The sequence below is a fragment of the Antechinus flavipes genome, chromosome 6 (assembly GCF_016432865.1).
Source record: "Antechinus flavipes isolate AdamAnt ecotype Samford, QLD, Australia chromosome 6, AdamAnt_v2, whole genome shotgun sequence".
Classification (NCBI taxonomy): Eukaryota; Metazoa; Chordata; class Mammalia; order Dasyuromorphia; family Dasyuridae; genus Antechinus; species Antechinus flavipes.
The window spans coordinates 96,937,367-96,963,889 of record NC_067403.1 but is presented as its reverse complement, the minus strand read 5'-3'; the positions used below and the strand labels follow the sequence as shown (position 1 = coordinate 96,963,889).

At 31.5% G+C, this 26,523-nt stretch overlaps 1 protein-coding gene across 1 annotated transcript in view; it reads right to left on the bottom strand.

The window, feature by feature from the left end:
* LOC127541411 (tolloid-like protein 1) overlaps positions 1–26,523 on the bottom strand; it is a 172,337-nt gene that overhangs the window by 50,310 nt on the left and 95,504 nt on the right. The window contains exon 2 of the mRNA XM_051966691.1: positions 1,569–1,679. Within this exon, the coding sequence (XP_051822651.1) occupies positions 1,569–1,679 (111 nt within the window). The remainder of the gene's footprint in view (positions 1–1,568; positions 1,680–26,523) is intronic.

The window sequence follows — 26,523 nt, the reverse complement described above, 5'->3', positions numbered from 1 at the left end:
ATTAATCTAGGTAGAGACAAGCCAACAAAGAAAATAAATTAAATGAACTTTTGGCAAATAAGAAAGTATATTTTTATAAACAAATAGTGGAGAAAAAAATCATTAGTAACAGGAACAGAGAATTTTTTTTAAAAGACAGATATCAAACAGTTTAAATTTCAAATTCTTTTAAATATCTGAAATCCAAGCAAGGAAAAAAAATCTGTAAAAGAAACAAATATGAATACTTTAATTTTAATGATTTAAACCTAAGCAAAATAGTTTTAGTTATTCCCACTCTACTGATTTTTCAAAAAGGCAAATACCCTTGTTCTTAGAATTATTACTGTCTGACAGTCTAATTACAAATGAGATTACAAAGAAATCTACACATACAAATATAAAAATATCAAAAATATACTATATACAAAAAATGCAAATAGCAATGGCCTTTAGTCATTTAAAAGAATACAAGAAAAAAAAGCTCAAAATTAAAGACAACTCTTAGAATACAAATACATTGTGTTTTACTCGTCTTCATGGCAAATAACTGAAGATACAATAACTCTATGGTACTAGTAAGTAAATATAAGAAACACTACCCAGCGGGAAGTTCTACCAATATTTCAGGAAAAGCTGAAGATTTTATTTTTAATTGAATTTAATGCATAAATCTTCAACATAGCACTACTCCTCTAACTCCTTCTTTGCTAGATGACATAGGTTTTTTTAAAAAAATCTGTCTGTGTCTATGAATAGATATTGATAGCTATCTATATGTAGATAATTATACTTTTCTATGTTTTATATTTCGTGACCTTTTAAAAGCAATCCTCCATGTTATAAAAGCAGCTCAAAACTCATTCTTTCCTATGTTCAAAATCAATTAAACAAAGAGAAACTTCAATTCAGGTGTAGAAACTTCACAAATTTAGAGTATTTTTGTTTGACAAGTCACTAAGGAATGATTACAGAATAAAAAAAGGAAGGTTAGGGGATATAATGAGCAAAAGAAGAAGAGGGCAAGCCAAGAAAATCTTGGTAGCTGCTGCTACTTTAAAATAGATCACATTTTTCTTCCTAATTTTAAATTCTATTGCACCACTCACCAAAACAACAACAAGACAAAAACAAGAACAAGAAAAAAACAGAAATAAAAAAAATCACCTGGGAGCAGAAATATATCAAAGTTAATTAAATTGTGTGAAATTTATGTTCTAAAGAGATAAAGTGATTTTATCATCTTAAATACATGTTCACTGCATGTAATAACAAAGTTCTAGCAGAAACAATATCTTTTTTTAAAAAATAGAACTGCCTGGAAAATCATATTTACAATCTCTTTTTATCCCTTAGCAAAAGTCAATGTAATTGCAGTTAGTATAATTTACACTTGCAAATCCATATCTAGAGTGAACATTAGGAATAAAAGATGTATTTCACAGTTTGTTTGTCTTGAGCTAAGATGAAGAGTAAGTGATTTTAAAATTAATGTTCCATAGGGTAGTCTTAAGCCATTTGATGTTAAATATTATTTAAAAGAAAAGAAAATAATCCACATGAAGAAGTATGTGCTATAAACATCATACCTGTGATATGTCCAAGTTTTTCAAATGAGTTCTGAGTGAGGTCAATTGTCCTATCAATTGGAAAGATTCTTAAGTCTTCATCGTCTAAAGCAATATCTCCCCAAAAGACAGCTTGAAATAAAAAAAAAAATACATATACATTTTTTCAATTAAAATGAATTTTTAATTGAGAAAAAAGCAATTTAATGATAATGAGGAAATACAGCATTGCTTAAAAATATATTAGTAAGGATGCTTTCTATTAAGTATAAAATTAAGTATAAAAGTAATTAGAGTTTGGGAGTAAATTAATGGAAAATGTTCTAATTAAGTATTACACTAAAGTTAGAGTACTTTCCTGTTGGTGGACTCTGGGAACCTCTGATTAATGATAAATGTGGTAAGGAGATAAATGTTCTTCTTGAGTCAACCTTTAATTATGTGCTCTCTACTTAAAATTATGAAGAAGAGGAAGGGGTTCATCTGTCATGAACTCTGAACATCCTAGTACTTCCTAAAGAATACATTTAAGGAGTCATTGTGGTGGGGGAAGTACTAAGAGACTACAATGGTAATTCAGGGAGAGCAGTGATTAAATCCAACTTCATCTTCAGTATCAATTGATCTTCAGTATCACAATCTACCCAGGTTCTGTTAGCATATAACTTAGCTCAAGGAGGTAACAAGATGCAACATTTCCATTAACAACTCAATTCAATAATACTTTATCCACTCCAAAGAGATGATAGTTTTCAATCCATACTCAATTATCACAAACTGATTAGTGAATATTTTCTTTTTTCTATTGAAACTCCCAGTCATTTGACTTTATGTAAAACTACAAGTAATAAAATAAAACACTAAAAAACAATGTATTAGAAGAGAAAACCAAGATGCAAGAATTTCTTTTTTCCTTATAAGGTTAAGAGAAGCTTTTAATTTAGTGACTATTTGTGAATTTTTTATCTATTTAAAGATAAAATTAAATAAGACTATCATGGGATCTAGCTGCAAAAAAAAAGTCTTTGGTAAAATAACAACAACAAAAAATAATAACAACAATAATATTTATTATTATTAAAAACAAGAGCAAAAATCTGCCCTCCAACATTTAAAATACTGACCTTATAATATGGTTCTTAAGTAGATTGTGGCCATTTCTTTATTCCTTTCATAAACTTTTTTTCCCTATCTCCTAGACATTATCTCTATAGCAAAATTTTAATAAAGTTGTCCCATGATGCTAAGATGAGTATTAACTGAAGACTGGAAGAAAAAAAGAATCTAGTCTCCTTCTGTCATTAGAGACCAGAATTAAACCCAAGGCTAAAAGGAAGATTTATGATCAAAATGGAGAAAATGAAGGCTGAAAATAAGCTCTCATGATCCAGAAAGAACATAAAAGAGATGAGAAAATTCAATATCAAGCTAGAACCCTAGAACTTTGCAGATGTTAACTTTACAGATGAAGAACAACTAGGCAACAGCCTATAGGAATAGTTCCTACCAAACGATATTATTAGAATGGGTGTCCTGCGAAGACCATCTTTCCCTGACATAAACATTCAGAAAAAAAAGGGACACAAAGATTTGAAAGGTGAGTCTGAACTGAATTCTAACTCAGGTTCTAGATGAAATTGCAATTTTCATTTATACATACATACATATAGATAGATAGATACACATATATACACATGTGTTTGTGTGTGTCATTTGACTTATGTCATGCCATAATTCACTCACTTGGCTCAATTTAACTTAGTAACTCTTGTAAGGGAAATAGTTTTCAGTCTTTCCCTATGCCAGAGCAATAAATTATGGGGATTACATAAGGGGAAAATGATGGAACTAAGATGATGTAAAAATCATAGTAATAATACTCAATGAAAGATTGATTCCTAGAACTTATAACAAACAGGTTAAATAATCAAAAGACACTCCCTGAACAACATCCACATGAAATCAACAGAAATTTTGTGTCAACAAAAATTTAAAACATTACTGAGTCATGTGGATTTATATCCATAAAGGAAGATTTTCTAGAAATTCAAAACCAAATTATTGCCAGCAAAATTATTAAACTGCTTATGCTTAAGGTACTTGGACTAGATTTACACAATTATACAAGGAATTGACGAGCTGTGCAACACATCACTTTTAGAATGCAAAAATTTAGTATCCACCTAATAAATAGCAAGACAAGACTTAAGAGGTTGAACAATATTTTAGAGGCTCACTACCCTTCATAAGTTAACAGATATAACAATTCCCTATATTGTAAGTACAGCCCTCAGAGTATTCTTGACAATTTAACAAATAAAAAGTGTTGCAGCTTGAATATTATTTAATATATAAAAAACTATTGTGTACAATGGCCTGAACATAAAATTAATCCATAAAAATTCAAATTCAAAATTCAGTAGTTTTTCAGTCATGTCTGACTCTCTATAACCCCATTTTGCTATTTTTTTAAAGCGAAGATAGCAAAATGGTTTGCTATTTACTTCTCCAGCTCAGTGGATAGATGAGAAACAGGCAAATGGGTTAAATGACTTCCCCAGGATCACACTTCTAATCAGTATATAAGAAAGATCAAATTTAAACTCAGAAAGAAAACAAAATTTAATAGCTGACACCATGTCAAATTGAGAAACTCCAAACTACTTGGAATGAATAATTTTCAAAATATAAAGAACTAATAAATAAAACCAAATTCATTTGGAACAATACTTTCATATCATTCCCACTACCCTGTCTGCTAATGGAGTTGTCATGAAGATGCTTTCATTGTGCTAAGAGATAAGTTTAAATACCATACTTTTTATTCCACTATAAAATATATTTTAATCCATCTGGACAATGGCATATTGAATATTAAACATAAAAGAACAATTTGTCTTGGGACTGTTCCTTCCCAATTCCACTGAACATAAATTCCAATAATAAAATAAGTCATAAGCATTGACATTTAAAGTTTTCAGAACACCTGTATTTCATTTAATCATCATAATTACTCTTTGTACATAAGACTATTACCTCCATTTTACAGATATAGAAACTGAGAGTCAGTGAAACTAAATAACTGTATAGTCATGTAGAGAGTAAATGTCTAAAGGAGTATTCGAATCCAAGTCGTCCTGAATTATAGTCTTTTCTACTACATATATTGCTTTTTCAAGTCATTTAACCTGTGGAGGATGTCAGTTTCCTTCTATAAAATGAGAGAGGTTTACTAGATTCATTCTATGATCTTTTTCAGGTCTAAAACCATAAATGTAAAAGAACAAAAGACATCAATCAGTGGCAGAGCAATGAAATTCATATACAAATTTTCTGAATCCATATCTCATGTTCTTTAGAGCAAGGCTTCTTAAACTTTTCCACTCATGACCCCTTTTCGCCTGAGAGATTTTAAAATGATATTTACATTTACATGAAACCACAATTTCTGAAACTAGGCTTTAGACCACCCTAAGCCACACTGCCTCCTAATATATACATATATATTCAGGCCTTTCCTATTTTGAGAAAAGACATTCCTTGTCCTCAAGGAGCCATCCCTCTCTGGCTTATTCAATTCTTATTTTCTAATATTGTACAGACCTATTTATTATTATTGAATTCACAGATTTTGTTGTTTGTTTTGTCATCCTATAAATATAGTTTCTTGGAGAACCCAACTGAAGCACATCATAAAATATGTTCATTCATTAATACATCTCCTTTCAAAAATATACCAATGACAATCAAATATTCATGCAGTTACATTAAAAGTCTTCTATATTCTTGAAAGACCCTTTTGGAATAGAAATAGGAGCTTTGCAAAGCACAAAACAGCATTTGGAAGGAATGTTTTCTACATGTAAAAAATAAAAATCACTTAGGGAGAGAATTACTATTCTGAACAATACTATCAAATAGATAAAATGTCCCTGGTGTCATAAAGCACTTTTATTTACACTTCTTAACTCAAAAATAGTAAGTCTAGCACAAGTCCTATCTTGCCAGCTTTGCAGGAAAATAAACAACTCCATGAAGCAGAATACCCATGTGTGAATAAACTAATTCAACTGTGTATGTTTGATATAACCTAGGCTACATAATTCATTTAAAATAATTTCTCCATCATTAATGGAAAAATCATTAAATATACTTGGCTTTGTTCAAGTATATCATCTAAAATAATTTCATGTGCCCTTCACACTTCATATATTTTGACAGTTTGCTTAACTCAGTTTACAGTTTGGACACACAGATGAAACATTTGAGCCTACAAAACCAGTTTCACATGAAAACTGTTAGTGGCAAATTGTAGTTTAGCCACAATTTATTAACCAGGATTTATAATTCTGGTCACAAACAAATGCATAGTGTTATTTATATTTGAAAAAAAAAAACAACTTTCTCAGTTATCTGAGCTTTTTTTAAACATATCTCCTTTTCAGTCTTCTCAGTTTCCCATACATCAGAGCAAAAAGGGAAAGAGAAAAGGGTCATTATAGTTTCCTGACCAATTGATGTAATGATCTGTGGGTATGAAAATAAGAAATTGAATGAAATATGGGAAATCTGTGGCAGATAATGGCTTGGAGAAAAATATCCAAATATAATTGAAATGCCCAATAATCCACAAAATTTCTAGTGAGGATTTCAAGCTTGAAGAAAGCAGTTGGTGATTCTGTATCCCAAAGAGATCACAAATAGGGGGAAAAGAACCCACATGTGCAAAACTGTTTGAATCAGCCCGTTTTGTAGTGGCAAGGAAATGGAAACTGAGTGGATACCCATTATTTGGGGAGGAACAGCTAAGTTATGGTATATGAATGTAATGGAATATTATTGTTCTATAAAATATGATCAGCAGGATGATTTCAAAAAGACCTGGAGATGAACCGGATGAACTGCTGCTAAGTGAAGTGAGTAGAATCAAGAGAACATTATACACAATCAACAACAAGAGTATGTGATGATCAATTCTAATAGATTTGGCTCCAATGAGGTGATTCAGGAAAATTCCAACAGACTTGTGATGGAGAGAGCCATCTGCACCCAGGAGAGGACTATGGGGACTGAAATGAATCCGACATATTTTCATCTTTGTTATTGTTGTTTGCTTGCTTTTTTTTTTCTTTTCCATTGCTTTTTCCTTTTGATCTGATTTTTCTTGTGCAGCATTATAAATGTGGAAGTAAGTACAGAAGGATTGCACATGTTTAACATATACTGGATTATTTGCTGTCTAGGTGAGGGGAAAGGTGGTAAAGGAGGGAGAAAAATTTGGAACACAAAATTTTGCAAAGGTTTATGTTGAAAAGTATCTTTGCATATATTTTGAAAAATAAAAAGCTATTATTTTTTAGAAAGAAAGAAAGAGAGAGAGAGAGAGAGAGAGAAAGAGAGAGAAAGAAGGAAGGAAGGAAGGAAGGAAGAAGGAAGGAAGGAAGGAAGGAAGGAAGGAAGGAAGAAGGAAGGAAGGAAGAAGGAAGGAAGGAAGAAAGAAAGAAAGAAAGAAAGAAAGAAAGAAAGAAAGGAGAGAGAAAGAAAGAGAGAGAGAAAGAAAGAAAGAGAGAAAGAAAGAGAGAGAAAGAGAGAGAGAGAGAGAAAGGAAGGAAGGAAGGAAGGAAGGAAGGAAGGAAGGAAGGAAGGAAGGAAGGAAGGAAGAAAAAGAAAAGGAAAGAAAAGAGTTGGAGATAGTCAAAACTCACAAAAAGAAATCGTTCTAATTTTTAAGATACTCTGGATATCTAAAACCAGCAACTATGCTAAAAGGTAGTTATTTTTTTCCTTTTATGAAGGCTAGATATCGTTTATTCTATTACAGAAATATTTTATATTTGTGTGTATACAAATATGTATGTCTCATTAAATATTATAAAAGAATTGTCATATTATAAAAGAATAATAACACCATACATAGAACCACATGGTTAGAAGCAATATTTACTTAACTCCCTGGACCAATCTTCTCTATATAAACAAAATTAGGAGCAGATCTTTTTGTCAGCAATCTTTCCAGATGATTTCCATGTTTCTGAGAAGCCAAAAAGCAAAAATAAAAAACAACTACCCCCACAGCTCTGATGCCTGAAATTCCTTAAACCTAGGACAAAGCCTTTCACTCCATAATATAAGAGAACTCTGTGAGATATAGAAGATTAATGATTAAGTAATTCATATGTAAACATTTAATGCTAAATAATGATGTAATATCCTTTTTGTATCCCAGGGTTTGCTATTAATATGGAAGGTGATAGCACCTGAAAGAAAGACCTGAAGCTGCTTAAAGTTAGTGAAGAAAACATAGAAAAATAATCCAGTGGCCCTGGTTTAACCAATTAATTAACAAACTTTTATTGAGAACCTATTATGTGCCAGGCACTATTCGAGAAACAAGGAACAAAAAGATCGAGTTTAAAAAAAAAAAAAACTTATTCTCAAACAGCTTACATTCTAACAAAAGAAACAAGTGCACACGTAAAGAGAATAAAATATGGGTGAGCCACCTCATGCATTCCCTGTTGACCAGTATAACCAAAACCCAAATAGATGAGGGAAAAAATGGATTATAACAGCTAATGGATATGATTATATAATGCTTTTAGGTTTGCAAACTATAATAGATACTTATCTCTTATGACAACAAGTCAATGAGATAGAAGCTATTTTAATTCTCATTCTTAGAGTAGAAACAACTGAGATTAAAAGAAATCAAGTGAAATACCCAGAGTCACAAGGCTAGTTTTGAGTAGGGTTTGAACTCAGATCTTCCTGATGCCAAATCCAAAGTTTTCTCCCGGAACACCTCCAAAAGTACCCCAAGAACAGGGATTGTTTTATTTTTATCTCTGAGGCACATAATACATGCTTAATAAATTCTTGCTGACTAAATGATCAATTAGAGATACCTAAGATAACTTAATGAGGCCCTCAAAGATGAAGTGCTGTCATACAGTTAATAACTCAGTTAGGAATCAAGTAATTTTTTCTACTGTACTATAGCTCCCATTTTGTAGGTTTAGGAGCATACAACAAAGTAAAAGCCATGGTAATAAGTAATAATAATAATAATAATAACTAGCATTTATAGAGTGTCAGCTATATACCAGGCACTTTTCAAAAAACTTTCAAATAAGATTTCATTTGATTCTCCAATGGAGCCAAGAAGTAGATGTTATTATTTTCTCTATTTTACAGATGAGGAAATTAAAGCAAACAGAAGCTTAACTTTACCCATGGTCATGTATCTAGTAAGTGTTTAGGATATGTCCACAAGTAAGCATGCTACCAAATGTACTATATGAATAAAGGAAAAAACAAGATAAATACTCTAAGAAAAAAGGAGAAATCAATTTCCGTTGGGGAAAGCCTTTTGGAGGAAATGAAACTTGAAAAGATAGTGAAGGTTTTCAAAAGGTGGTACGATAGAACTACACTCCAGGAATGAGACAGCTTAAAAGGGAAGAGTAATATGAGACCAAAGAATAAACAAAATTCCAATTTGATTGAAGCACAGAATGTTTAAAAGACAGGAACATGTCCTATGGCTTAAAAGTTTGAGTGGAGTCAAATAATAGGGTTTTAAATAATAGGTTAAGACATGCACAAAAGTGACTTTACTCTTTTAATTCAATTCAATAGGTATGTATTAAATACCATCCATATGCAAAATAAACTAGACATTAGGAATCTGGATACAAAAACCCAACAGTAGACTGTAGTTATAGAGAATCTCCATTTAATTTAATCGTGGGAAAGTTTGTCACTTTCCCTCCACAAACCACTCAAATCACTGCAGAGCCTGAATAATTGAGCTACCATATAAGTTATTTTGAGATTTATGTAATCTGGAGTGACATCACTAAACTGCAACAATGGCTGAGAACTTGTGCTATGAACACTTTTTACCCTATAAAGAATAAACTCTCAGTCTTTGTTGATTTAGGGTTAGGGAATGAGGAATGATCTCATGTGAAGATCCATCCAGAAAAGTGCTTTGGCTGCTCTGGACTAAGGCAAAGGCATAATAAAGATTTCCTCAGATGAGGGCACTGCCAAAGGGTAAAAAGCTCAAAAGTCAAATGTCTGTTTTCATGTGATTGACAACTACTAAGAAAACTGCCAAAGAAATGTAATAATTGGCAAAAGTCTTGGAATCTACCCTTTGGAGATGATGCTATTTAGACTTAAAGGAGGAAATAATTGTCTGGTGGTATTTCAGACAAGTACACTAATATTTTTCTGAAACTAGTGGTATGAAACTTAATATTTACTTAAATGTCTGAGAAGTAATCTTCTAAAATTAAAAAGCCTGTTACACATTTTTTAAAAAAGAAACTTATTTTGAAGAGAGAATTAGAAATATTTTTTTAAAAAATAGGACAGGACCATTTACATATATTTTATATATGAAATTTTACAATTACATCTCCAAGGACATAAATTATTTGTGGATTTAACTATTTGGATATCCTACAAGTTATATTACACATAGATAGAAATATCTGAATAATGATTTTTAGTGGATTTATATGATCTGAATTTATCTGTATTTGACTATATTAGTCAAATAACATCTATTGAACTGAGGAGTAAAAAGGGTAACAAGTCAATCAATACATATTTATTAAGTGATTGAGTGTCAGGCACTATACTAACTACTAGGTATACAAATAAATGTAAAACGTAAAATGTAAAAAAATGTACACACACATACACACACACACACACACACACACACACACATACACACATATATATTATGCCTTCAAATACTTCCTTAATTAGGCAATACACACACTATATAATATAAAAGTAGAAATGGAACCCCACAGGTGAATTATAATAATATCAAGCCTCTCAACTGGTTTTGAAGTGATAGAACCCATAAATATTTGAAGTGTAACATCTTTTCAGCAAAAGATATTTTGGAATAATTTCAGGAAATGGCTGTCTCAATCAGGTACAGAAGGGAGTAACAAGGGAGATGGTAGCCTAATGCAGGCACAGTCCAGGGATTGTGGAGGAAGCTTGGGACAATTTCTTTGCCCTAAGAGCAGACCTCAACCTTTAGAAATGAGCAAAAAACCAAAAAGAGCTGTGATCATAGATAGCTTTTATGGAGACAGAGAAGAACAGGCCTCAAAAATTGAGGAAAATAAAGGCAATATATCTCCAATTGAAGCTTCAAAGAGTGATACCAGTTGACCTCCATCTCACAAGGCTCTCTTGAAAGAAATTTTTAAAAGGATCTTAAAAGAGAGTTTGAAGAAAAATGGGGAAAGGAAATGAGAGTTCTGGAAAAAGAAACAGAAATCATCTGAAGAAAATCACTCTTAAAAAATAACTTTGGTAAAATGAAAAAAGAAAACAATTCCTTGAAAAACAGAATTTGTGAAATGAAAATAATCCAATGAACAAAATAATTCATTTAAAAGTTAAATTGACCAAATATAAAAGGAGATTTTAAAAGCTAACTGGAGAAAATACTTCACTAAAAATTATAATTGAACAAATTAAAGTGATGACTCAATGAGACATCAAGAACCTGTCAAACAAAAGCAAAAAAAAAAAAAAAAAGAAAATGGAAGAAAATGTAAATACCTCATCAAAAAAAAAAAAAAACTCACCTGAAAAATAGATCCAGGCAAGATAATTTACGAATTATCAGAGTACTGAAACCCATGGCGAAAAAACAAGCATAGACAGCATCTTTCAAGAAATCATTAAGGAAAACTGCCCTGATGTGCTAGAAACATTATATTATCCATCCATCATTTCCTGAAGAGACCCCAAGATAAAAACTCCCAGAAATATCATAGCTAAATTTCAGAATTATCAGATAAAGGAGAAAATACTGCAAGCAATCAGAAAGAAAAAAATTCAAATATAGAGGAGCCACAATCAGGATTACCTAGGACCAAGCAGCTTTCACTTTAAAGGATTGAAAGTCCTGAAATATGATATTCTGAAAGAACAAAAGAGCTTGAACTGCAGGTAAGAATCAACTCTCTAGAAAAATTAAGCATTACTCTTCAGGAAAACAATGGCTATTCAGTTAAATAGGTGAATTCTATTTATTTTTGATGAAAAGACCAGAGCTGAACAGAAAATCTCATCTTCAAATACAAAACTCAAGAGAAGCATAAAAGGGTAAAAAAGAAAGAAAAAAACTTTTTTTAAGTTAAAAAGTTTACATCCCTATGAAAAGATGATATATTTAACCCTTAAGAACTGTATCTTTGTTAGGGAAATGCTTAGAGGCATAGATATAATTTGACTTTATTGTGATGATATAAAAAAGAAACTAGAGATAGAAAAGGGATTATAGTAGAAGAAAGGAAAGGGGATGTAAAATAGGGATTTTCTTTTACAATGATGTAATTAAATTACATCACATGAATTGGCAAAAAAAGGCCAATTACAATTGAGAAAAAGAAGGGAGGGTGATGAGCATTATGTGAAACAATCTCAACAGATTTGGCTCAAAGAGAGAATATCAGACATATTTAGTTTGAGAAAATTGTCTCACCCTATGAGGAAGTAGGAAAGAAAAGAGCAGGCTAATAAAAGGGAGAACAGAAATAGGAGGGGAAAAGGATAAGAAAGTGTGAAGGGGCTGTAGAAGGGGAGGGATGTTTGAGGAAAGTGATGGTCAAAAGTAAAACGATGGGGAGGATATAAAAGAAGAAAGGAAAGAGAGAAGTATAACTTGGGGAAAAAAGATGGCATGAAATACAGAGTTAGCTGTGGTAGTTATACTATGAATGTAAATGATATGAATTCTCCCATAAAATGGAAGCAGATAGCAGATTAGATTAAAAATCAGAATCAGACAGTATGTTGTTTACAAGCAATACATTTAAAGCAGGGTTATACATACAGAGTAAAGGTAAAAGGCTGGAGAAGTATCTATTATGTTTTAGGTTAAGTTAAAAAAAAGGTGGGGGAGAGTAGTGATCCTGATCTCAGATCAAGCAAAGCAAAAACTGATCTAATTTAAAAGAGATAAGAAAGAGAACTACATATGTACCAAGTGTTATCTAAATTCCTAAAGAAGTGAAGAGAGCTGCAAGAAGAAATAGCCAAAACTATACTAGTGAGGGATCTTAACCTTGCTTTATCAGAACTACATAAATTGAACCACAAAACAAATAAGAAGTTAAGGAACTGAATAGAATTTTAGAAAAAAGGGGACAGAAAGCAATATACTTTTTTTCTTGGGGGCACATGGAACCTACACCCTATGTATTAGAGGATAAAAATCTCAAAATCAAATGCAGAAAGGCATAAATAGTAAATGCATTTTTTTCAGATCATGATGCGGGTGATTGAGGCCAATTCCAATGGACTAGCAATGGTGAAAGCTATCTGCACTCAGATAAGGGACTGCAGGGAATGAATGTTGATCACAATATAGTATTCTTCATTTTTTTGTTATTGCTATTTGTTTGCTTTTTGTTTTCTTTCTCAATTTTTTTTCCTTTTTGATATGATTTTTCTTGTATAGCATGATATTTATAGAAATATATATATAGAAAAATTGCACACATTTAACATATATTGGATTACTTGCTGTCTGGGGGAAGAGAGGGAGAAAAAATTTTGGAATGCAAGGTTTTTCAAGGGTGAATGTTGAAAACTATATATGCATATATTTTGAAAATAAGAAGCTTTAATTAAAATAAGTAAACAAATCACAATCATACATTCCCAACTAAATTCCTATTCCTCTTGAAATGCTAAAAGGTGTATCTTATGTCTCTTTTTATCTCTATATAATTCTACAACACAATAATTCTATTATTCAAATACAACATGAAAGCATTACTAAAAACAAACCAAAGAGAATATATGAGAGATTTGAAGACTCAAAGAAAAACATTAATTGTTACTGTCAGAAATAAAAGTAATGAAAATGTCTAATTATAGGAAATGGCTTATAAAGAGCAATACATTAATGGATCAAAATACTAAAATGCAATTAATACTTTGCAAGCATGAGGAATATAGACCAATGCAGGAAGAGTTTTAGGACACATATAAAGAGAAAAGAAAGCCTACCTAGAAAGGAAAGTTATTTAACCATGATCCAGAATTAAATTTCTTCCTTGTCTCAAGATAAGCTTCTAAATTAATAGGATACAGTGTATATTTTTCAAATTCTGTTGTGCATTTTAGAATTAGCATCTGAAGGATTTTTTGTAATTAACATAGAAAGTCACTCATAAGATTTTCTTGTTACATTTTTCTGTGTCTTCTATTCTACAGGATAAACTTTTTTTTTAACTTCATGCATTTGATTTTTGACATTTTTATCATGTTTTAGTGTCAGCTATGCTACTTTTTATATATTTGTTTTAGATTTGTTTATTTTCTAAATATTGTCATTGGTTCCTAGTGCCATTCTCATTCCATTCCTGCAAGGGAAGTTGTCTCTGCTTACTTTCTATAGTTTGGCTATGCTTTTATTACTGATAATCTTCTCTATAGTAATGAAAGTCATTTTTCCCCACTTTTATTTAGTCTGCTTTTAAAGACAGGTCAATGGGGGAAAAAACTTGCATTCCAACTTTCCTCGGTATTATTGTTTAGTTTTGCAAACAGTTTCCTTTTGGGCATTGTTCAGAGACCTGTGTTTTGTTTGTTTTTGATGTGTGTGTATGTGAACACACATGGCTGCTTCCTTAACTGGTCCATACAAAAAAATGTATTTTCAGAGCTACTACAACAAAATTTTCTCATGTAAATATGTAATGTCTTATGGCTTCTTATTGAAATCTTATAAGCTCCATCCCATCAACATAACTGTTTTCAATCAATTCAAGTATGAGCAAGACAATGTGCTAGGTACTAAAAATATATAAATATTTAGGTGGATCTATGATCATATAAAAGTGGGAAATCCTTTGCTTATAGATATCAACCCATTCAAGAGTCACAATCCCAAGAAATTTTCATCCATGCTTTTCCACAATCAATCTGCTCAATATGCTAGGGACTTTCCTTGAGTGTCTCTTAGCAAGATGCCAAGAGATCATACAAGCGATATATCTGCTATTCCTCATTCTTGCTAAGTACTCTCTGAGGTTATATTTTTATGATGCTTCTCATACTGCTTCCTCACCTGCATAATTGTTTTTAGTGTATCAAAGTCTGTTCAAACTCTACATGTATATGTGTATGTACATATGTATTTATATATGTGTGGATGTGTGTATATACACACACAAACTTCAATTGTCTTTTGAGAAATTCCCAACTTTAATTCATCAGAGATGGAATGTCTTACACTTACATCCTTTCAATGCCACCAGGAGAATATTGAGTATAAAAATTAGCTTTTATTTCAAAATTAAACTGAGGTCATTATAAGAGATCTTAATTCTATTCCCAATTCATTTTCAATTTCCAAAAACTATCTAAGATAAGATAAGCTTTATAAACTGTCAATCTAACTGCAAATAATAAGCTAGGCAATACACATTTATCATCCACTTAGTTTTTTCTGTATAAACGGACAAAAATCTGAAGACAAAAAACAAAAAGTGATACAGTGGCTAATTCTCAAAAAAAAAAAAAACTTACATTCTGATAAGAAACAAAACATATATTGTATAAGTAATTAAAATGCAAGATAGAGAGTGAGGAGTCAAAAAAGAAATACAGAAGTACTCTGTGAAATTTTGAAGAGAAAGAAAAAATACATATAAAGAGTACCAGGAAAATTGAAAAAAGCTTTATGGAGAAGGCAGCACCTACAATGCCCTGAAAAAAAAGCTTTTAGAAAAGAAATAAGAGAAGGGAATATGTTTCTTGCATAGAATCAGGATGGGAAAAAGGAAGGATCACGGCATGAACACAGTAGTAACAAAGATAAAGACAAGTTTGGGGAATAGCTAGCAATTAAAATGTCAAAAGATTAGTAGTATGAAAAATAGACTGGGATCAGCTTTTTAGGCTAAGATACATAATTTGTGTTTTTTCCCATAGGCAATAGGAAACAACTGAGCAGTTCCTTTTTTTTTTTTTTTTTTAAGTCATGTATTGAATGGTTTGCTAATGACCTTATCTTAAAGTCACAATTTAGATGTTCTAAATGGTTTTAGTGGCTTTTAGAAATATTGTGTAGCTTTTATTCATTACATTCTTATCTACATTATATTTGATGTTCCCAAACAATGCTGAGATAAGCAAGGAAAAGTTGTATCACTGCCTTATAGTAAAGGAAACCCACTCAGAGTTGGATCAGTCTCAAACTTCATTTGTACATTGGTCTCTTTTCAACTCCATCTCCCACACAGCCTTTTAGCCTATGCAGAGATTTGAAAAATATCTTTGGCTTGATGTGGAAGAATTTTCAAAGAAAATCTTTCCTGTCCTTGGATTCATTTGGTCTTGAATCTGGACATTCATCATTTGACATCATCTGACATTCATCATGGACAGTGCATTGAAATTGAATTCAGGAAGACCTGTTTTTTTATTTCTACTATTTTAGTTTCTGTTTAAACATGTATTAATCCATTGAGTATGTCATAATTAAAAATTGTGAGCCCTGAATGAGATTATAATAAGAGGAAGTAAATATAAAAATACATCAGATTTATGCATATTTAATGTTTTCAAAATAGTTTAAACTATGTTTAAACACTATGAAATATTTTGCTTGGTTTTTTTTTTTACTTTAATTGTTAAAATGTTATGAATTAAAAAGTAGGAGAAAAGAAATCTTAAGTTGTAAATTCAGGTTGAATGATAACTGAATCTCTTTGTAATAATACTGAAATTATTTTAAATTATCCATATAGATTCAAAGCTACTTAAGCCATTAAAAATTATTGGATGGAGGTAAAACTGTTTTTCCTCTGAAGTATGAACCATTGAACCATAGAAAACTCTACCAAAGAAATTATTTTGTATATTTCTATGACAAGAGAGATCACTTTCAGGGAATGAAAATTATATTAACTGTAGCATAATGCAACACCAAGAATATTAGAACAGGAGTCATTTTTACTTTAAAAAAAAACAACAATAACTACAATCATTCATTGAGTAAATATCCCAAAGCAGAAATTCATGATTCTTGTTATTCCAGGTCCATTATCTTTCTTAGTTAACAGCTTGCTGAAGCTCTTTGCCATATGGAGCCCTTCTCAGAATTATGCTTTTAAAGGCATGAAATAAATTCATGAAATTAGAAAGGAAAAAAAAATTGTTGAAATTATTTTTGTTGTTATTGCTTTAACCAAACATGGTAGCATATCCTTGTACTTTCTGGTACCAGGAATACTGTGGATGGTGGATAGTTTGCATTTGGTTTGGGTTAGGTCAGGTGTCAAATCTAAGTGCAAAATGAACATGTTAAACCTTTAATCTACCACATACACAGTTTGAAATTATGAGGCAAACAGATTATCTAAGGAAAGGGAAACTAACTTAGGTCTTCAAATAAAGCAAGTCAGAACTATATAGAGTTTCTGCAGTTTCATCTAGGGCAAAATAAGAAAACCAAGTCTCAGAAAAAATTTTGGTTTCCCTGAACCAGATTACACTTAGTAGGAAAAAAAAAGAATTACCACTTGACTGTCTCCAACCATCTTTCATGTGAGATCAGCTATAGTGGTTGATCTTGCAATGTATTTTTAGAAACAATATTTGCTAGAAACTATTAAACTCAGGATCAGAACAATTTGAAAAAGATTTTATTATTATTTTATTTGTTATTCATTATGAAATATAACAAAATCACTTTTTATTATTTTTTATTAAGTGTGACATTAAAGTTGTGCATGATAACTTTTATAAAGAATTTGGGAACAAAATGTATTTTACTTTTCTCAAAACAAATTTAACAGGAATACTTAATCCTGTTGACTAATTTCTTTGAAAAGAAAACAGCACAAGTAGTCAAGAATAATGGGATATGACTGAAATAACTGAACGACAAAATTTCTCAATAGCTTAGGTGCATATAAAAATATCTGTCCCTCATTTTTCTCATCTGTTTATACCATTGGTTGAAAAGAGCACCAAATGAGTTCATAGAGTTTTAGTTTCATAGCATCACAGATTTAGAGTGGGAAAAGATTTCAAGGCTATCAAATACAACATTTAATTCATAAAGATGAAGACAATGAGGCACAGAGAGATCAGGTGATTTGTACAGATGGGGTCATAGTTATTAAGGTTCTAAGGTATCTTTTGATTGGTGTCTTTCTTTATATTGGACATTAAAAGATTCAGTGCCCTAACTACTACATCATGCTGATGCAGTTATTAATAAAATCAACATAATTTGCATGTATTTATCTCTGTTACATATTATTCCTTTATTTTGTTATTTGTGTTACATAATTTTGGAGATCCACCAAGACTGAAACAGTAATGAAATATACAACATGTATTCTATTGTATTCAAAGGATCATAAATTTTGACATAGAACAACTCCAACCTTTTTGTCTTAAAGAAAAAAGTGAGTGCAGAGAGGTTTGGGTGACTTACTCCAGAAGTAGAAAATTTCAGATTGAGCATTTGAACTCAATTCTTCTCACTCAAAATCAGCCAGGTATTAATATGAAAAATAAATTAAGTGTGTAAGCTCTCTAAGGACAGGAACTGTCTTCATTGTTGTATTTCCATACCCAGGCTTTACCACAGTGCTTGTCACATACACATAGTAAATACTAACTACATTTTTTTTCAATCATTTATTCAAGTAAAACCTAACAAATAACATACATTTAGTGATTATAACCTTCCATAACCAATCCCATGAATGTCTGTTATCTTCTAGGATTCTTAAAGTTTCTTTCTAATTTTCTTTGCTTCAGCTCTTAAATATCAATCTCAAACTCCCTGAGCTTCTGAACTTTCAATGAATATGATAAGCACCCAAAAGCATGCAATAATAAACAAATCATATTGAAGAATATCAAACTGCAGTGTTTTTCTTTTCTTTTCTTTTTTTCTTCTTTTTAAAATATTTTTAGTCATTTTTTTTTTGTTGTTGTTAAGGCAATTGGGGATAAGTGACTTGCCCAAGGTCACACAGCTAAGACGTGTTAAGTGTTTGAGACCAGATTTGAACTCAGGTCCTCCTGAATTCAGGGCTGCTGCTGCTCTATCCCCTGTGCCACCTAGCTTCCCCAATGTTTTTCAAAATAGGACATACATCAACCTCAGCAGAAATTGGGAAATATTAATTTTTCAATATTAACTCAAAATTGAGTTGGAGGAACTTGTAATATATACACTGATGTCCAAGTACTGATGGCTGGTAGGCAGCTGTGACATCTGCCTCACCCCCAGAAGGAAGCAACTCCATCTGCTTTTGCCTCCTGCAGAACTGCAGTCACAATACTCTGCACATAATTTTTAATCAGCCACTGACTGGACAAAGGTCGAAGGACTTTTTTAAAGCTCCATTTGGTCTTTACTTGGTTCAAAAAAGGGCCATATTGAACGCAAGTTTTTAGAATAATTTTCTATTCAAAATTACAGAGGCATAATAAATGTCATTACCAAAAACATTATCATATTTTCTTTTTATTATTATTTATTCAAAACTAAATACAAAAAAGAAAAAAATAAAGTAGAAAAAAGTCAGAAAATTAAAACAAAACAAAACAAACAAAAAAAAAAAAACCCAAAACATTGTCATATGCCCAGAACATCAAACAGGATTCAAAATATATAACAAGGAATGTATGTATGTATGTATATGTGTGTATAGGTGGAGATGTATGTATATACATAAACATAGATATATACACAAATACACATATTCATTTACACATTCATAGACATACATCTAATACAATATTAATATGAATGATATATAATGTAGATATCACTCTTGTTTAAATCTTTAAATTTGACTCTGAGATCAATGATTACTATTCCTATTGATTTTTTTCCTAATGAATTCTACTCCTGATCTTTGTTATAGTGTTTCTACATATATCTTAATTTCCTCTCCCAGCTAACTCTTCTACTTTAATTCTACTCCTTAACTTGCCTAGCTATTAGTTAAACTCCTCCCACCCATTAATCCCCCAATTATCTTCTTCCCCCACCTTTTCCCTCCCTCTTTATCCTATTCCCAATAATCTACACACCTTAATCCATTCCCATTAATCCAAACACACTTCTCTGCCCCAGTTTATCCTATGCCACCTTTTTCCTCCATCTTATCCATTTCCCATTACTACACATCTTGTCCCATTGCCATAAATCTACACACTCTTGTATACCTCACCTTATCCTATTCACACTCCCATTATTTCTTTATAGATTTGGTAGGGTGTTATACATTTCATGGTACCTATATGTATTGTTCCCTATTTAACCCATTCCCAATGTAAGTTTTCAAAACTATCAGCTTTCCTCCTCTCCCTCAAAATGCTTCTGTTTTGGCTCTTCCATTGAATTTCATTTGCATAGCATAATTACCATTTTTACCTTTTCCTAGACAATTTTGTTTTTAGAGTCAGATCATACTCAGTTCTATCCAATCTTTCTTTTGAACCACCAATTACTAATCTTTAATATATGTTATAAATTTCTATGAAAAAACATAAACAATTTGTCCTTGTTGAGTCCCTTGAAATTAATCTTTGATGCTGACACTTATATGTTAAAGTATCTCCTGAGTTCAGGTTTGGTTGAGACAAAGTCCTGAAAATCTACAAGTTCATTGAAAAATCCCTTTTTCTCCCATTCAACATAATGGTTAAGTTTTCCTGGATGTGATATTTTTGGCTACAGGCCTAGTTCTTTTGATTGCCAATAGATTTTATTCAAAGACCTACTTTTTTTTACTTTAGTTGCTGATAAATCCTGTACGATTTTAATTGTAGCTCCAGCATATTTGAATTTTTTGTTTATTTGATTGTTTCTTATAGAATTTTCTCTTTGGTCTGAGGGTTTCAAAATTTTGTAATGATATTTGTATAAGTTTTCCATATAACATCTCTTTGAGGTAGTGATAAGTGGATTTTTTTTCTATTTCTACTTTCTCCTCATATTCTCATTCCAAGACAATATTCTTTGATTATATTTTGCATTATTGTGTAAAGGTCCTTTTTTCTGGCCACAACTTTAGGTAATCCAATTATTCTTATATTTTCTCTTCTTGATCTGTTCTCTAGATCTGTTGTTTTTCTTATAAGATGTTTCACACTATCTTTTTTTCCATTCTTTACATTTTGTTTTGCTATTTCTTGATCTCTTACAGGTTTACTGGCTTTCCTTTACCAAATTCTAATTTTCAAAGAATTCTTTTCTTTTTTTAATTTCTGTGTTTCGTTTTCTAGTTGGTTAACCTTTTTTTCATAATCTTCTTGTTTTTCTTGGATGGTTCTTTATTTTTTTTTAATTTTTCCTCTATTTCTCTCATTTTATTTTTGAAGTCTTTTTTTTAGTTCTTTAACTTCTTTCTGGGAAGGTAATCACTTAACTACTCTCTGAGAAGAAGCTGTTTTTACTTCATTGGCCTCCTCTGAAGAGGAACCCTAGTCTTCCCTTTTTCCATAGAAGATTTATATGCTTGGTTTCTTTCTTCTTTGCCTATTCATTTTTTTTAAATGACAACTATTAGTGTAAACACCTCTCATCCTGGTTTTGGGGGAGGTTATTTCTAGCTTCACTTCAGGTCTCTCCTCTGACCAGACACCCCAAAACAAAAGCTCCCCCTTCCCGCAGGTGTCCATAGCCAGCAATGTCCTTCCCCACTGCTACTGCATTGATGTAGTGTGTTGGTTCCTTCCCTCCAAGAGTCCTGTCTCTGCAGCACAGTAAGGCCTGGCATTCATAATCAAAGGATGTTCCCTCAGTCTTGCTGGACTCCCCACACTGTCCAACAGGTGAAAGTTCCTCTGATTGTGACTGAGACAAGCTCTGAACCCAATTTGCTGTTTCTGGGGAACCAAGCCTAGAGGTGTTTACACTTCATACTGATTAAAGCTTACTCTCTGAGTCTTCCAGTCTTCTCAAGGTTGTCCTGGGAAGATCCTTATTCTGCCCCAGTATTACTGGGTTTTCACTATACATATATATATTCAGCCTGAGACATAAATTTGTTTTATCTGTGGGGAAATCTGGAAAACTTGGAATTTTCTAACCTACTCTAGCACCTTCCAGAATCCTTCTGCATCATATTATTTTCAAAATGACAAAGTTTAGGGGAAGAAAAGTTGTAACAGTTTCTTAGTAAGAATGCAGAGAATGTTTTAGCCATAAAGTTCCTTTACAGGGACTAATTGTGCAAACTACTTGGAAGGAAACTTTGATGCCATGGAGACCAATCCCTTCCAGGAAGGAGGAGGATAAGGAAATAGGCACAGACAGGTTAAGTGACTCATCTAGGACCAGACAATTATGGCATTTCTTAAGTAGGATTCAAATTCAGATCTTCCTACTTTAAAAAGCTACTTGAACTCAGGGTCCATTTCATTTTCTTTTTTGAATTTCTATAAAATAATAGTCCTTTAACAAATGCTTATTTTGAAAGAATGAATGACAACGTAAGGTTTTAACAGTTACTACTCTTTAAAAACCATTTACTATATCTCAAATAGATTAAAAGAGAAAACTGGATAATTCTATTTGCTGAGATAGATGTCATGTTGATCCTTAGTGTGGAGAGCCAGAACTCTGGAGAAGTATACTTGAAACAAGGTGTTAATTCAGTGGAATTGATGAGATGATGGTTCTCTAGTACACATATATTTAGTACTTAGCATGATGATGTAATGGTTTTCTAGTTCACAATACTCAGTATACTCTAATGATGTAATTGTAATACGGTATTTAAACTGGGGACAAAGTCAGATTCAGGGGGAGACTGGTTGAGACTGGCAGAGTGTAAGACTGCTGGATGAGACTGGGTCAGACTGAGACTGGGTCAAATTCTGACAAACAGACTGTGTAAGAGACAATAAAGATTTTGGACTCTATTCTTGTCCATTCTCGTGCTGTCTATCTTGCTGAGACCAAGGCTCTTCTGCAGGACTTCCGGAAAGCTAACTTACACTTAGAATCATGGAAACTTTCCAGGATGTGCTAAAAGTCTGGGAATATGATAATACCCTTTAAAACAGTGATCATTTTTATTGTTCCTGGACATTTTTAAACTCACTTCTATTATACTCATAGGATCATAAGTTTTGAGGTAAAAATTTATTTTAATAAAAAGAAAATTGATGTACAGAAAATTTTAGTGATTTACTACAGAGATAGAAAATGACAAGGTGGATTCAAACTAGATTATTCTAACTAAAAAGCAGTCTGCTATTAATCATTAATTAATTTTTAACTCTGTGTCATCCATTGTGATAAGAAGTAAGAATTTAAGGAAAGGTAGAAATAGTTTTGTAGAAGAAGGCAAGGTGTCTCATAGCAAAAACAAATGACTTGGGAAACAAATGGAAGAAACCTGGGAATAGTTCTTTCATAGCTTGATAATATTTAAAAAGTAAAAGAATGGAAAGGGAAAAGAAAAGGAATTCATGGGCTGGGGGAAGGAAAGAAGGCTTAAGAAAAATTATCTCACATAACCAATGTGAATATGCATAAGTCTATACAAAAGGAAGAAAGAAACAAGGGGAGCAACTGACACTTGAATCTCCCATTTTAACTGATCAACGGATTAAAGAATTTATGCACGTCGAGTAGGGTAGATATATACATTCCACTCAATAGAGAAATGGAAAAGAGAAGGGAGAAAAGTAAATTAGAGAGGGGGAAAATAAAAGGAGGAATTAATCAAAACAAACTGTAAGGACACATACTTTTTTTTGAGGTGGCAAAGAATTAGAATCTAAAAAGGTGCCTATCAAATAGTAAATGACTGATATCACAAAACATGAGATATATATATAAAGTAATAGAACACTATTGTTCAGTAATGATTCAGAAATGTTCAGAAATGATAAAGAAAACAATTTCAAAGAAATCTGGGTAGAATTAAATGAATTAATGTAGAGAGAAGTAAAAACAACTAAGAGAACTTAGTATTCAATGATAATACTGTAAATACTAACAACTCTGAAAAATTTAGGAACTTTAATCCACATAATGATCAATCAGGATTCCAGAGAACTGATGACAAAACTTCCAGACAAAAATTCCTGAGAATTAAAGACAAAATCAATGACAAAATATGCTGCCCAGCTCCTTAAAAAAAGATGAAAGACTCATAGTGAAGGAGATATACACACATATATTTTTGTATTACACATATGTATGTGTGTAAATTATATGCATATGTAGAATATTTTTTCTTTTAAATATAGCCAATGAGGAAATCTGTTTTTCTTCACTATACATGATTGTAACTGGGGTTTTATTTTCTTCCATTCTCAAATGGGAGAAAGTAGGAGAAAAAGAAGTGGCTGACTTTTTTAAATAAATAAGATTTTTTTTCAAGATGCAATTAAATAGGGAAGGCTATGAGAGGAATGGGAAAATTATGCCAGAAAAAAAGAGTTTAATGGAATGGAGAGTTGAAAAGCAAAAGTAGAGAATAGCAAAGAAAACTGAGAACAATTCAACTCCTATGTATCACGTGAAATGACAGAAGGAATAAATAAAATAGAAGTCGTGACTATTGCAGTGGTTTCCAATATTTAATCTGTTTGTATTAGTGGCCAAAGATTTTGCTGGTACTCATATGCTTTTAAAGTTTCATGATTGCATCTAAGATATAAAGTTTTCAATTTAAACACAAAAAGAACTGTAATATATTTAACTTCCTGTTATTTATACCATATATTGGATCAACTGTTTGCAGATTATAATTTTCCTTATTTCTTCACAATAGGATGACCACAGTCCCAAAAACGGTGTGGTAAGTAAATTACTAGGAAGCTCAAAATAAGTGAAAAGGCAGACATTCTTAGAGTTAACTTTTATGTGGGCAAAAGAAAACTTAAATATATTAAACAGGAATTCTATGTCTCTTATAAAGAAATGAAATTTAAACCCCTCTACCACAATTTTTATTATGCAGGACATAATTGAACATTATCCTATATAGATATAAAAATGGAAACGTAATATTCTCCAACAAATAGCTTCCATGGTTTTTATGAGAAATTATCCCCATGTATTTCTACATCAAAATGGAATTAGAATATATAATAGTATCATCATATATGTAACAAGATTTAATATTTTGTACATTTTTCATGTATATGTATGGATGTATATTAATGTATCAATATCATTTACAATTATAAGATCCTGGAAAATATTCTTAGGGAAAGTAGTTGAAATATTTCAACACTTTGAGTGTTGCACTGATCAACAATGAAGTATCATGACACCCACTTCTCATTTAAGAAAAGATTTTAAAAAAGATAAATGTGCAGTGAGACACACATAGTTAGATATGATCAATGTGGAGATCTGTTTTATTTAAATAAATTTCTGTGTTAGAAGGGAGGAGTCTACTTGGGGAGTGGTGAGGAAGAGCGCCACAGGGAACTAAGTTGTATAAGGAACATCAAGAAAACTGTTTTTTAAAAGAAGATCTTTTTGGTTAGGAACCATTATCTTTAAATTCCCCTAAGTCTAGTACAATAATTGACACACATAAAGCAGCTAGTTTGTGTTTGCATATATATTAGTAACTATTCTATATCAACATATGTGTATTCAGCCATAGGAAAGAATGGAAATAAGTAGAAGCTTAGAATTAACATTTTAATTCTAATACAGAGATCATCATTCTCTATATTTTATACAATGTAAATAACAAATAGAATCAGTCCTTTAGCTCTACCCACATAGAACACCCTGGCTCCTATGCAATTGTAAATTCCCATAAAATTAAATAAAGTGAAGTTCTCACAGGAATTCAGGGATTCCATAGAGAGAGAAAGCAAAAGACAAATAGACGCTGATGTAAGGTAAGAATTTGACCTAGTGAAAAAAGCACATTTAAAATCCAGATCTTAAAAGACTTATCTTAAAAGGATATTTGTTCAACACTTTAAATAGAACTGGTTCTATGATAACTAAAACTGGAATAACATTGAGTTGTTTATTTTCCTAAGATCAAGAATGCCACACAAAACATAAAAGGGAAAGGAAAGGAGACTCTTGAGTGATTTGTGCTAGTTCATCCTCAAACAAATGAAAAAATAACAACTAATTTACTGCTTTCTCTGCTATCATGAAATACACTTATTTGAGAAACAAGAAAGGAAAAATTCTTTAAGTTTCCTAAAAATTTTTGATTTACAGACAGGATTATTTGAATTCAAATAATTTGTGAGTTGTGTACATGTGTTATATGATGCATACTTATGTATATATTTGTAAAGTCTATGCTCCTAATATTTAGACACTCTGACTTGTACTCATACTAAGCCCTCAAAGTCTTGATGTTTAAGGACCATGAGTTCTTTCCAAAGAAATACCTTCTGAAATACCACTAAAAAGGAAATGATTTATTGAAAGATGTGATTCTTTAAATAAGCCTTATAACAAAAATGTCCACAAACTATGAAGAAAACTGGTCATTTCATCAAGCTTACAACAGTTAATAAACTTAAAACTAAAATCAAGTCTTTCTAGATAAATGTATAAATTAAGTATTTAAAAGGTATAAATAAAATCGGTCCATTATCAGTAATTTCTCATAAAATATAACTTTCATAAGTGACTTTTAAATTAATTTGAAACATTAAAAATTACTACATGAAGCATACAATTAAGTTTCAAAGAAATTTACAAAATGTATTTTAGTATTTACTGAACACAAAACACCTGAATTATTCTCTCTATCTCTCTATCTCCCTCCATGTGTGTATCTCTGTATCTCTGTCTCTGCTTCTCTCTCTGTCTCTGTGTGTGTCTCTCTGTCTCTGTCTATTTATCTGTCTCTCTTTTTTCTCTCTCTGTTTTTCTTCTCCTCCCCTCCTCTGCCTCCTTCTTTTCTCCTGCCTCTGTGCTTTCCTCCCTTTCCCC